The sequence below is a fragment of the Manacus candei genome, unplaced genomic scaffold, assembly GCF_025592945.1.
Source record: "Manacus candei isolate 608988 ecotype Guabito, Panama unplaced genomic scaffold, ASM2559294v1 h1tg000014l, whole genome shotgun sequence".
NCBI classification, from domain to species: domain Eukaryota; kingdom Metazoa; phylum Chordata; class Aves; order Passeriformes; family Pipridae; genus Manacus; species Manacus candei.
In genome coordinates, this window is record NW_026138062.1 from 54,760,410 (window position 1) to 54,774,404 (window position 13,995).

Below are 13,995 nucleotides of genomic sequence, written 5' to 3' on the forward strand. Positions count from 1 at the left end.
CACATTGATCTGAAAGATATGGTCTAGAACTCCTGTTTCTAAGTAAACAGTTTGGCAGTACTAATAACAGAGAATTGTACTACTGATATTTTGACTGGAATCCTGGTTCATGTTCACCCGTTAACTGGCATTTTCCTAATTTGAGCTGTGTAGCAAATTCCTCACATCTAAATAGTCTTGAGTGGGTTAGGAATGTGCAATGGGGTAATATGGGTAGTGGGAAAGTGTCTAGGAATCATACATGAGAAAGGTCAGAAGTATTTTGGCCGCAGCAGGAGATTTCAGAGGACAATAAATATTAGCAGTGAATCTTCCTCCTTCCATAATTTTGCCATCTCTCAGGATGCAAGCTGCCTCATCTTCTCTGGGATTCTCAAGCCAAACTCTTCTCATCCACCTTGCACATTCACACCACTCTCCTTCTCTGCCTACATCAAGAATATCCCATGCTTATTCTTCTGCCCCTGCTAGATTTCTGTCATAGCAGTGGGCTCTTCCTGTGTTAAAGAGGTATTGTGAATATTTTATTTTTTTTGTTTTGTTGTTCAGCATCAGTTTGGGTTTAACAAAGACTGAAAAGTGATAACTCAGACTCAGCTCCAGTTAAAGAAAAAAATTCAATTTTAATTCAAGTTTTTACTTCAGTTTCAACTTGATTTTTAAACACGCTTTGTTTTAATACACTCATCTGTGTGATCATGATGTTTTTAGCATTATTTAAAAGTCTGTCAATATTTGTGTCAAGGGCACATTTCAACATAAATTATTCAGTATTTATTTCCAGATAATTGGCAACAATACTGAGTAGGGCAAAGCATGTCACCATAGAATTCTACTATAACAGGTACTTTTGAAGACCTGTCAGCTAAGGAGTCCTTAGTCATTTAACGTGTGCTTCTCCTGTATGTTTAATTAGAATGCTCTCTGGTACTAAATCAAGGTATTCCACAAGTCTAAATTTAAAGTATCACCTTCTAGTGTTCCATTTACTAACTCAAATTCTAATAGCTTTGAAAATGACTACTAATACTTCTTAAGCAGTGTTAACTATATCTTCACTCTTTAGTCTGAATTCCAGATAGCTTTTTTCTTCATCATTTTGTCTCAAACCAACATCCGACTTACTGACTTATAACAGCATTATAATATTTATATTTTTAGATGCTGAAAGTTTTCTCCTTGGCAAACATACTGGAAAAGAGTTTTGTTTTAAATTATTTGCAACTGAAAAATCATCTTAATATTTCCTTATCAGATTACTTCAATTTTCTTTGAGCAACTTTTTGAAGATGGGTTTATATTCCATTTACCTCCAGCATTTCCCCCTTTGCGGCATTAGTTTAAGACAGTCTACCTGCTCCAACTAGTCTCCAAAAGAGAACAGTTCTAGTTGTGAGACAGAGGCTAGGATTTGTCATCCCCGCCACCATCAGGGTTGTCGCCTGATGCTCCACTCTGATCACATCTTCAGCCTCATATTAGTGAAGTAGCCATAGGCTCTTGTCCAATAATCTTCTGGTCTTAGGACTGGAAAATCTCAAAAAATATCAACTGGGCTTCTCCATTTTTCAGCTTTTCCCCTGATGTTTCCTACAATTCAAGCAGCTTCATGTGATTTTTGCTTAGTTACGTTCTCAAAAAATTGTTGACATATTTTTGCTGGAACACTGAATAAAAATGTCAGACAAAGATGAACATCACACAAAGAAGTCTTTAGATAAAATTATAAACAATATCTATAGCGATGATGCAAATGATGAAAAAATTATATGTACAATTTCTAGGTTTGAGTTAAAGTTCTTATGGACTGTGCAAAGTAGATTTTTTACAATTCATATTATAGTAGAATCTGAGGGAATAAATGTACTCCTATGTACTAAGCACTGCACATACATGGTTTTAAAATATAAAAATTGTTACTAGCCAGTGCATCAAAGTGAAAATAAATAAACAGCTATGTAAATTTACAGTGGGTTTAGCTACTAAAATTACTTCCAGATTTTAGAGTTAGGAACATTCCATGATAATATCCTCAGTGACAGTGTTTGAGTGGGCTAATGGAAATAATCACCAGTACGACACACAGTGCCACTGCTAACAAACCTACAAGTGCACCTTCTTTGCTGATCCTTCTTTCCTGGTTTGTTTCCCCAGACCCTGCAGTAGCAGATTCCCACAGACACTGTCCCAGATGTTTCCAGACCTGCAGATGAGCTGCAGTTCACATCACCTGACCACTGCTAAACAAGCATTTTGTGTCTTCCCAGCCTGGGAATTGGAACTGGGTAGAAATTAACTGGTGAAAACCTGGCACCCTTTCCGGAAGAGCTGATGCAAAGGGTTGACGAACAACTTCTTCAAGAGCATGTCAAACCTCGTTAACAACTGCGGTGTTATTTGCTTTGGTTCTGTGAGCCTCCCTAAGATCTTGCTTTATGGTGAACTTGCCACTGGCTGCCGCATGAGAGGAGCCCCAAAGAGGAGATACAAGGACTCCCTGAAACATCTCAGCCTTGGCCATATTGATCACCATAACTGGTCTACTCTGGCCTCCAGTCGGGAGGCCTGGAGACACACCATCTATAACACTGCTGTCTCCTTTGAGAACACATGCAGGATCACTCTCGAGGAGAAAAGGCAACGCAGAAAGAACCGTGTCTTGCAGAATAGACCATCTAAGGAGTCTTTCTGCTGTGCCTTTTGCAATCGAATATGTCTGTCCCGTATTGGCCTCATTAGCCACCAGCGTGCCTGTAACAAATGTGGATAGAACCTTCCCAAATCTTCGTTCACGAAGCCTAGCCATGATGGTGAGCTGGTACATTGGAAGCAACACGGGCACAAAGACTGGATTTGGGGATGTGCCGTGTAGGGGATGCTGGATGAAGAGAGCTGCTCCTGCCGTGGCTTTTGGGACAGAGCAGGGCGGATTGAGGGAAGAGAGCATCTTTTCGGGGTCTTCTGTGGGAGCTGACTTTAGCTAGTTTAACGAGTAAGACGGGCAGGCTGCGGATCTCTCCGTGGAAAAGCTGCAGTGGGCACGGCCAGGCGAGCTGAGGGGAGCAGGGAGCCCTTGGAGAGGACACGCTGCTGAGAGGGGCCTTTTCAAGGGCAGCCTGCAGCTGAGCCAGGACCCGTGAAAAGCGGGAAGCGATGCCCCGCCCTGGCACGACGGGCACACCCACACGGCCTCACCCGGGCTAACCAGCCCATCCCCGCCGTCCCCGGCAGGCCCGTGCGGTGCCAGCGCCGCCCCTTCCCGCTGACCGCGCCCTGGCCGCCGCTCAGGGACCGCGCCTGCGCCCTCCGCGCTGCGGGACATGCGCGGATCCCGCCGTGCCCTTGCCTTGCTTCCCTTCCCCCCGCCCCTTCCTCCCGCCTTTGCCATGGCGACACCGAGTGGCCTGATCCGGGCCCTGCACCGCGGGACCCTCGGCCAGGTAACCGGCCTGGGGCAAGTCCCCCGTCCCTTCCCGGTCTCCCTGGTGTGGAATGAGTCCCGTGCTCCAGGCGCGGCCGGCCCAGCCGACATCCCGCCCCCTGCGAGCGACTTCGCGCATGCGCGGGGCGGGGCCGGGCCGCGCGTAGCTGGCCCCGTTCTTCCCATCGTTCCCGTTTTCCAGCTTTCCCTGGGCCCTCTCAGCTCCAGGGGCTTTTACTCGTCGGGGCACTCGGGGTGCGGGAGAGAGGGAGGGCTGAGCCGGCAAGTACCGGTGTCCTGGTGGTCGTTTAAGGGCTGAGGTACCGCTGGGCGTTGTGCGAGATTTCAGCGTTGATCTTTGCTTCTTCTCTAGAGTATCACCGTCCGATTTTAAATGCACCTACAGGCTAGGAACTCTTGTCTTCTCCAGCAGGAAAAAAACCCCAAACCACACAGATGTCTGAATTGATGTATGTCAACTCCCCGCCCTGGTACTTACACAGCTTCAATATGTTGTAGTAGTGGTTACATTTCCTTAACATATTTGGGATTTTCATTGCAACCATAAGAAGCCTTCACTTCCTCCTTCCCTCCCATTCTATTACAAAATGGAAATAAAGGAGCAACTGATTGCATTGATTGTATTTGGAAAGATAACCCTCAGTAGTCAGCCAAGTCAGGTATATATTCAGTGACCATGTGTTTGTAGGCACCCTCCTCCATGAATTTTTATGTCTGTGAATGGTTTGCCTTACAAATCTAAATTTTTTATGTTGCTTACAACCTTATTTTTAAAAGAGGTGGAAGAATGATTAATTAAAACAATTTGATAACAATAATGTTGCATAATTTTAGTGAATGTTTGTTTCCCTTAGCTGGACAATTGGTTTTTTCATGAAAATCTTGCTGATGTTCTTATATCATCTAAATCCTGAATGGTGTGCTATGTTTCTATAATGGAACATTTTATCTAGAATGGTTGTCAGGGTAGATGTGTCTCATGTTGCTTGTGAAAAGAAATAGGATAAATAGAAGATCAAAGATGTCTTTCAGTCTCTTGGTGTTATCCACACTGTCTGTGACCTTGCAGCAACTGGATTCTGTTATCCTCAGCCGTTGAGTTGATATTCCGAGCACATCAATACACACTAATACACAAAAAGTTGGTGTATATAGTGGTGTATAGTGGGTAAACTACAACTTACAAGACTATTTCTGAATTAGGATTTTTAAAATGAAGCTTAAAAAATCAAGGCAATAAGGGTGTTTCCATTTTCTGGAGGTGCTTTGATTTCATTTCGCTTACATGTACCTAAATCTTCCTAGGTTTCTAACACTTACCATTTGAATAGTTCTTGCAAAGATGCCTCAAACCACTCATTATTTTTAGAACTCAGAGGTCCTTGAAAAATACTGAAAGGACTTGTATATGCTTATCTTTCCAGATGCTCGTGGTGGCTCTTTCTGATCCATTCAGTATCCTAGCAGATGGCCTCCTCTGTTTTCATCCTTCTAGCAAAGGATTCTGGTTTATCTTGCATAATAGAGAACTCTCCTCTGAGTAAATATGGCTCTGTTATATCCTAATATTCACTCTGACGTGCACTGCCTTGTCACCTCTGAGTTACCTGTCAGGTCAAGGTGTGGGTGCTTTATCATCTGATTACTGTTCCACAATGTCCTTTAGATATGATAGGTCTGAGAATGTGCTTCCTTCCTGTTGTTCTTTAAATGTTTTCATTTAAAAACAAGAAGCCCCAAGTTAGTCTTGGTTATGTAGCTTCATATCACCCACCCTCAAGTAACAGTAGTAATTTAAGTTGCTCCTCCAATTTTAAATTTGAAGTCCATTATGTTGTGGGATTCTGTCAATTTACTCTCTCACTTTAAGCACCCTCTTACATCTATATGGAGAGAATTGCACTGGAATTGAAGTAGTACTTCAGTGCATCTTCAAAAGAATTGAAAGAAAAAAAATGGCTTCCTTATTTATGCTGTTCCTGTTTCCAGAGTGGACTCCAGAGTAGTTCAACTATTATGGCAGACAGCTTTGAACACATAATGTATTTGCTGTGTGCTAATGAGGAACATTCAAATTTCAAGCTGGAAAAGCGTTTGCCTTCAAGCTTGCAGAGTAGGCAAGTACTGGCCAAGTACTGGCACCCTGATAGTTTTGATGTTTAAGCATTTGATAATGTAGTCACAGTTGCTAGGAGGTATCATTTATGTGGTTTCAGCTTTGTTTTACTGTAGTGCACAGTTCATTATTATGCTGGATTTATCATGCTATGGAAAAGTTGCTCTATACTTTTTGTTGTACATATTTCTAGAACACAGCTAGAATTTGTAGGCATAATATATGTGGTTAAGAAGAAAGTAACATTTTTGTTGGAGAGATTAATTACATTTGGGGTAGCTTGACTTTCAAGAGCTTATTTTGAAATTCCCTGATTTACTGTTCTTCACTGGTCTCTAAGCCAAGGTTATAGAAAGTAATTTCATCAAGTCTGTTTCTTTGATAAGACACTCTTAAAAGTGGCAACTAACAGGTACTCCAGAGAATTACTGATAAAATTATGAGAAATCCAGCGAAGGCATAACCTGTCAATAGGAAAATTTACTCTAGAGTGAGTCAGTCAGTTGTTGTTGTATGTCCTGACAGAACATGGATTAGGTTTAGTCCTATCAGCAAACATGAAGTAAAAGAATGACAAGGTCTTGCTTTTGATTATAGAGTCTCATGCATCAGTAGATGGCTTTTCAGACTCCCAGCTGGAGGCCTACTTTATTTGCCTTCAAGAATTCAGGAGTCTTTGGCATCATTTTTCTTTTCTAGTATCAAAGTAGTTATCACTATTACAGTTACTGCAAGAATACTCTAGTACCTGTATTGCTTTTCTTCCTGGGAGTATCTTTTAAAGAAAACAAGAATTCTCATTTTGCTACCTTTTCTCCTACCCTGGTCTTTCCTCTTTGATAGGTAAGCCTTCCCTGGCTGTCACACATGATCTGTTACAGTGGCTGTATTGTTATTGCTAAGCTGTACGTTTTGATGTTCTACAAACTTCATCTCTTGTCAACTTTCACAGGAATGATGCATCAGAAAGTGGATTCTCTTTTAGCTTCAAGTGGTACAGAATTGCATCTTCCAGCCACAAGGGTTGGTATTTTTTAATACGAAATCCTTTCCGTTTTGGTGCTAGAATTTAGTTGGTTTTTTTTCTGACTGGAAGTTGGATTTGCCCTAATGAAACTTATCACACTGACTGTAGCAGGCACTATTTGGGTCATACAAAGAGAAAATTGGTTTGAGTCTCACGGTTCCAAGAATGTTTTTTCTACCTTTTGATGAGTGTTGCACAGAAAACATCTCTGGTGAACATTTAGTCGGATACCACTGCAAGTACACAACCTTGAAATCCAATGAATCTTAGCCAACACGTTGGTAATCTTAGCAGTTCATTTAGGAATGTACCTATTTCTTTGCCTGAGTTAATATCATTAAAACAATATCACAGTGTGGTTCCCTGTATGTAGTTTCTCTAGCTTGCTTTACAATTCGTGACCAAAGGTGGTGCTAAAATCAAGAGGCCTTTAGGGTATCTTACCCTACTGTGGCAGCCTAATGGGTCTCAAGGCCAAAGTTAGACTAATGTGGTGTGCTTTGCTCCTAACAAATCCACATTTGCTGTTGTTTTCTTTTAGTTATCTTCTAGGGAATTGCAAAGATGGGTTTTATTCACTGAGTATTGATGCTAAGCAGACTACCTCCCAGACTGCTCCTCTTTTCCTCTATTTTTGAAGACAGGAGTGACATTTTTCCTTTTTTGGTCTTCTGATACTTTACTTGGCCTCTGTGAACCTCTGTGATTCTGGCCAGTATTGTCAGTACTTTAAGAAGAGATCTTCAGATTGTTTGGGTCTGATGAAATTTGATTTACTTTTTTTGAAGAAGTATTGTTCTGGCAGTATTCAGGCCACCTGATCACCCCATTGTTACTGTGCTAGTCATGTTAATGACTGGTCATGTTTCATATTTTTTAACAAAGATGGCTGTGAAAAAGGCAGATAAAAATTGAAGGGTTGTTTTGGAGAAGACCGTTAAAATGCTTTTTCCCAGATTGCAAATTAAATCTTCAAAATTTTTAGCTATAGTTACCATATGGGCTCCAGAGAACAGAAGTAACTGAAATTACCAGACTCTAATCCTTAAGGATTTCAAAGGTTGTAGTTAAAACTACAGTGGGAGAGAGAGCTCAGCTTTTAGTATCATTCAGATGTGTCATGAATGAAATGCAAACAATTTAAAAGTATCCATGTTCCCATCTTGAATTTGTTGCTGTCACATAGGGGTCACTTTGTTAACCATTAATGAAATGAGTCCCCAGGTGCATGTAACAAGCTGCACACATACACAGGTTACTGCAGCAGGTCAACTTTAGAATGTCTGTCCAGACACTTGTGTACTGAAATTGATGGATGAACAGGCAAATTTTTAAGTGCTTGCTCTGAATTTATGATTGTGACAATCCCCTGTGTTACATCTCTTTCTTCCAGAGAGCATGAAGGTTGGAAGTAGCAAACTGCTTTTGACTGAGTTAAAAAAGCTGGAAATGCTTTTTTAACCTGTTAGACAGCAAAGACCCATGATGTTTCCTGGTGTCCAGTATGGGGTGCTTCAGCATATTGGAATCTACAGGACCTTTAGGAAAGATCCAAGTGATTTGAGAAATGCTTTCCAAGTACAGATATCCTCTATCTGAATTCATGTATGTAGAAATTGTGGCCTTTTTTTTTTTTAATTTCCTATTTTCTGAATTTTAACATTTCTAACTATTGTTATTGAGCCTAGATACTGAAAGTTATTTAGTTACCTGGGTTCTTCTGAAATCAACATGTTCTAGTCTTTGGATTAAACCTCTAGTGTCTCCTATTCAGGTTGGAATGGAAGTCTTCCCTAATCAGTCATTTGTTTATACTCTAATCACTAAATAATTTATGTTTGATCCTCTAGGGAAAGCAACTTACCTTTCAGATAAAGCAATGGAATAGTTCTTTATGCCAGAATGAAATCATTAGCTTTTGTGTCATTTTCAGAGCTGAAGGCAAGTTAGTATATAGTGAGAACATACATTTCTTGGGTTTTCACTGGGTTTGAGGGAGCTCGGATTTCCACACAGATTTATTAGACCTTCCAATTGTGGAGAGACTTCTCGTAATCTGCCTTGCTTAATGCCTTGTCTCTGATGGATTTTGACCACTGTTGTAGCTGCACAGGAGAGAGCCCCCATTGTAGACAGAAATGAGGGATCTTTGAGGCGTGAATGGGTCCTATTCATTTCCATAATGGAGTTCTAACAATAAAGCCTGGCAAACACAGATTGTTTTAGCAGGAAACAGCCCTTTATTTTGGCATCTTGGCAGGGCTTGGGTAGAGTCCCACCATTCTTTCCCCCTCTGGCCCTTGCTTTCAGTGTCTTGACTGAGCCTGTTTTTTTCTCTTGAGAGATTCCTGTTTTTATTAACTTGTTTTTGTACAGTGAGTTTAATGAAAGATGCTGCTCTGCCTATGCTGGATGTTGAAGTTTTATGTAAATTTCTCCAGTGCATATGCTGGACAAACATATTGTACAGTCTGTAGTAGATTGCCTCTGTCTCTAGACCGCAGACTGGGGGTCTTGTTTTAATGCTGTTTCATTGGCAGATAGAATTTCCATTTACTAATACAGCAAGTGCTGTTCTAGACATTCAGCAATTACTTTTTCCATGACACAAGTTGTGGTTTATGCTGCGACTCGGGTTAGACGAACAAACATTTTGTGGAGTTGACTCAAATTACAGATCAGAAGTTGAAGTGAAGAAAACCTCCAAACATTGAGTCAGTTAAGTCACTTTAGATCATATATTTTTTGAGCTCTGCAGAGTTTGTAAGCAGTGAACTGAAATTGTTTTCCTTTTTGTTGTTTGAGCCCTTGACTGTAATAATACCATTCTTGGAGTCCCGAACTCAGACAAATCCTGTAGCAGATTTTATAATTTTCTGCTGTATCAGGCACATCTATATATGCACTGGACAGGATTAAATATATTTATATGTAAATAAATATATTAAATATAATTTTGCCCCCAGAGATTCTCACCTTGAGAGTGCACTGAAGTTCTTGCTGCCTGGGAAAGGAAATAGATAGATATTTGCATATATATATATAAAAATATGTATACTCACACAAATATACAATGAAGTATGTATGCTTACTTTTTCATTTCCCTCCTTCTTGTGCTGAAATGTGATGATTGCTACCAGAAATGAAATATCTGCTTTTCTTTTAGCTTTGAGCTCTTTGAATTATGCTAGGGCTGTATCCACTTCTTGGAGCTGCTGAAGTAATGGAGAGGTGAAGTTGATCCCATTGCTTCAGTGACGTCTGCAGGATATCTGAGTGAAAAATTAGTGTTGTGTGGAGGGTTTCCTCAGTTTTCGTTATGTTGCACGTAGCTCATGTTATGAACTACTACCAAGATGTTGTCTTCATAGCCAGGCAGATAAAACCCTGCTGTGCTTCCTTTGTATTTAGATGGCACTTTCATAACTGTTCAGACTAGGAACTTCTTTTTGTTTAGATTACCTTGTTTATAGATAAGTGGTTTGAAGCCTTACAGTACAGATTAGAAGGTGAATAAATGCTTCTGACTGATATTTCCAAGTGTGGTAAGCCCATCTAGTTCACCTGTGTAGGTGGTTGTCAATATTTACATTCCTGTGCAGAAAGATCCCAGAGTCGGATAGTGCTAAGTTTCCATTTTTGAAGCTCAAAGCTCCTATAAAACTCTTCCAATCCCCTGAAGTATTCAGAAGCTGAAATGAGATGAAATTGTATATCTTCTCCCATTCTGACAGATGGAGGATGTGTGATTCTGAATCCCATCACTGTTGTTTCTGATCACATACGCTCAGTGACAATCAAATATTACGTATTGGTCTTCATAGTGTCATCCTCACAATCTAGATGCTGAGCTGTTAATCTCATTAGAAGGTTGTTGGCCAGCATTCAAAAAAAAAAAAGAATTGCAAGTGTCTTCGCAACTTTCTGGTCTCACCATCATTTTTTTCCTTTTGCCAGGTGCATAGGTTCTGACTTTGAAATCTGCTGTGATACCTGCGCCTTGGGAAAAGATATAGCAGCGTTTTCATGTTAATAAAAGACTCCAGGCTTCCTGATGATCTCACCAAAGATTCACATGGCAACTATCTTTGTCATTTGCTTTTATACTTGTGGATGCTCTAATATCTCTGTCCTTTGGCAGTGAGATTGCTAAATAGCCTGTTTTGAGTTTGCCCAACAGTCAGGAACAGTTCTTTTCAGGGATTCTTCCTTGATCCTAGGCCTCGTGGGCATTCACTTCTCTGCTTACCACCGTTGCTTTTTGCACAAAAAGCAGCAAAGAAATACGAGGAGGTACAAACTTTTGATGACAGAACCATGTTATGCTGTCCTTCCTAAATACAATCTTTTTATAGCTACATCAAAGTTTCTTTCAAAGGTGGTCTTTGACTTCTACTTGAATTGGGTTATCCATTTGCAAATATTTTTCTTGAAATCACATACTTGTCAAGATGTGGAAAGACTTTGCTTAATAGGCATCCATAGGGTGCTTTCCGTTTGCATGGAAGAACAAAACAGTTTCAAACATTTCAAAGCCTCTTTGTTGCTTATGTAAAGGGAATGAGGGGTCCAGCCCTCTGAATTCCTGACCAAATCTCGTCTTGCATCTCTGCTGGCAACAAATCAGCCCATGTACTTTCTGCGGCCGAGAACGAGTTCACGTTCTGCTCTTCATGCACTTCTACTGGAGTGTTTTGTTGTTTTGTTCTGGGGTTTTTTTAAGATATCCACAATTTAGATCTTTGCAGAGTTAAAGCAATGTCTGCACTCTGCATGTTCATCAACCATTAAGCCAGGTCACAACAGCCAAAGTGCTGTCACTCCCTTCAAAGGGACACTTTTAGAGTTGATCGTGCAGTGTTGATTCTAAGTCTCTAGTATACAGAATACTTGCTGGTACTCAAAAAAATGGAGTATTACACATCTGTAGGATACCTACAGTAAAAACACTTGGCTTGTTTTATACTGATATACTCCAAAGGGTACATCCAAGTTGAGACTTGTTAGTTTGCCTGGCTTCCTGTGGGCCAGTTGGAATAGTACAGGGAAGTTAGCAAGGAACATCTCATCTTTTTAACAAAGCAGTGAGCATCACACACAAACTAGGGAACTTTTCATGTGATATTTCTGGGCTCAAGGTGTGTAATAAGCAAGTCACAGTTTGCTGTGACTTGGGTGGCATGTGCTGTTGCCATGCTAGTCTCACTTGGCTACATCCTCTTGACCTGAGCACAAATAAACATTTGTTTCTCTGTCCCCCTCATCCGTTGCTCATCTGTTGTTTGTCCTTTCTATGGAAACAACCCAGTCTGGTGGTTTCAGGACCAGCCTGCACTGATTACACCAGTTTAAATGTAGTCTGTATTGTCTATATTCAGAAAAAGTTTTTTAAATTCTGTAGAAGTCCCTGAGACAAGTATGATTATTATGTCTAAAATACTTAAATTCATAGAATTCTCTCCAGCACAGACAAGGAGGACCAGCTGTAGCAGTTTCTTTGTGCATGTGTGCACTATTAGGGAATTCACGGAGATTTCTGTATCCCAAGGCCTCTCAACATCCGTCAGGTGGTTTTAAAACTCTTCTATTCACCTGAGATGAATTTCATGCAGTGACCACAAGGTGAAAGTTTTTGAACAGCTGTGTTAATTTTGGCCCCATGTGAAATGAAGCCAACTTTTCCTTGCTACAGGAAATTGCCAAATAAAATAATGGAGAGGAAATGAACTACTCTTTGAGTTTCTAGGACAGTATTCTGAAGAAATATAGTAATTCCAAACAAAAAATATTTTTAAAAAAACATCCCCATAGATGTAAGTCGATATTCTTTGTTTATATCTCATAGGGCAATGTTAGTAGCAAGCAGACTCCTCACTTGAAGAAAATATATAAAAAAATATAATAAACTCTCTTTCAGCTGAAGGTCAGAGAAGGAGCAAGAGCAATCAGATGTTTTTAAGAGATTTGGATACTACTGTGATCAAAAACATAAAACTTCTCTAATTTCTCCGCGAGGGAAATATTTAGTTATGGGGCATTCTTTAGCTTTTTGTTTTGTTTTGCTTTAAGATTGTGAAGGTTTTGGTACTTAGAATGATTTAATATATTAAAATTGCACCAACCTTTCATATATCAAATAATCTAGATTTATAATTTAGAAATATAGTACACTTTTCATTACATTTTGACAGTAACATGTGTATCTTGTGTGCTAATTCTTCACTTGTTGCTACCAGATTTATTCTCTTGAAGCAGTGTATGTTTCTAAATGTGGATAAGTATCAGTTTACAAGTGTTAAATGTTAAGTTGCAGTTCACATCTTTTAAGAACATGAAATGGTTTTCCAAACATATCAATGTTCAGCTGCTATCTGTGAAAAGGCCTCAATTCTTAAATTTTGTTGAATGCAGGTAGAAGGACTTGAATCTTGAAATGCTGGGAGATCTCGCCTGTCTAAATAGAATTCTGATTTATTTTCTATCCTCTTTGGTCATCTCACTTTGATCTTAATCATCTTAATGAGATTATAGGCTCAGAGGACTGCAACGGACCCAGCTGGAGGTGGTGCTTCCCAAGGCCAAAATAAAAATTAACTGCCCCTACATCTTTATCAACACATCACATATATACATTTATATATAAATAAAGAACCTCTCTAAGCTCTCTTCTGAAATGCTTTCTTTTTCTTACTGTTGAAAAGTTTTCTTTATATCTGATCTGAATCCTTACTGCAACTTAAGCTCATTGTTTCTTACCCTATTAACCATAGTCCCAAAGTCATGTGCATTTAAAGCGCATTTAAGACCTTTTACTGTCACAGTCTTCCTTTCACTGGACTAAAAAAGCCTCAGACTTTCCTTTGTAGTCTTATTTCTTAAGACGTTTACTGGACTTGGCTGAACTTCTATGGCCTCTTTCTGCCACTGTTTTGAAATACAGGACCTAAAACTGTCCAAATGCTCCAGCTTGAGGCCATCCTCATCCTGAGTAAGATGAGCAAATTGTTTTCTGTCTTCTGGATTTTAATCCTGTTCATAAATTCCTGTGCAATTTTGGGTGTAATTTATAAATGTTGTGGCTTTGCAGCAGCATGATACTGATTCATACTCACCTTCTAAAATATTACAAAGCCCAGATCCTGTTCTGCAGTTGTTGCCTGGACAGCTGTTCTTCCTGTGTTTGTGTGGTTGAGTAGTCAGCTTTTCTGTATAGATCCATGTATTTTTGCCTGGTAAATAGCATTCTGTTTTTCAGATCATTTCTTTGCTTTGTCAAGATCATTTTGAGCCCTTACCATCCTTCCAACTTTGTTTTGTCTGCAGGTTTAACAAATACTCTATTTCAACATCCAGATTACTATTAGAGATACTAAAATACCAAATAATACTGGACCTAGGACAAAACCCTGC

The 13,995-nt window shown here is 39.9% G+C and overlaps 1 protein-coding gene across 2 annotated transcripts in view; it reads left to right on the plus strand.

Annotated features, from left to right (window-relative positions):
* Positions 1 to 3,289: 3,289 nt before the first annotated feature.
* Positions 3,290 to 13,995, plus strand: part of WARS2 (tryptophanyl tRNA synthetase 2, mitochondrial) — a 38,382-nt gene continuing 27,676 nt past the window's right edge. The window contains exons 1-2 of one of the 2 annotated variants that reach the window (XM_051780291.1): positions 3,290 to 3,440; positions 10,543 to 10,593. Coding sequence is in view for 1 of the 2 variants with exons in the window: in XM_051780290.1 (XP_051636250.1) it covers positions 3,321 to 3,440 (120 nt within the window). In the remaining variant the exon portion in view is untranslated. The remainder of the gene's footprint in view (positions 3,441 to 10,542; positions 10,594 to 13,995) is intronic. The other variant, XM_051780290.1, reaches the window with a different exon arrangement.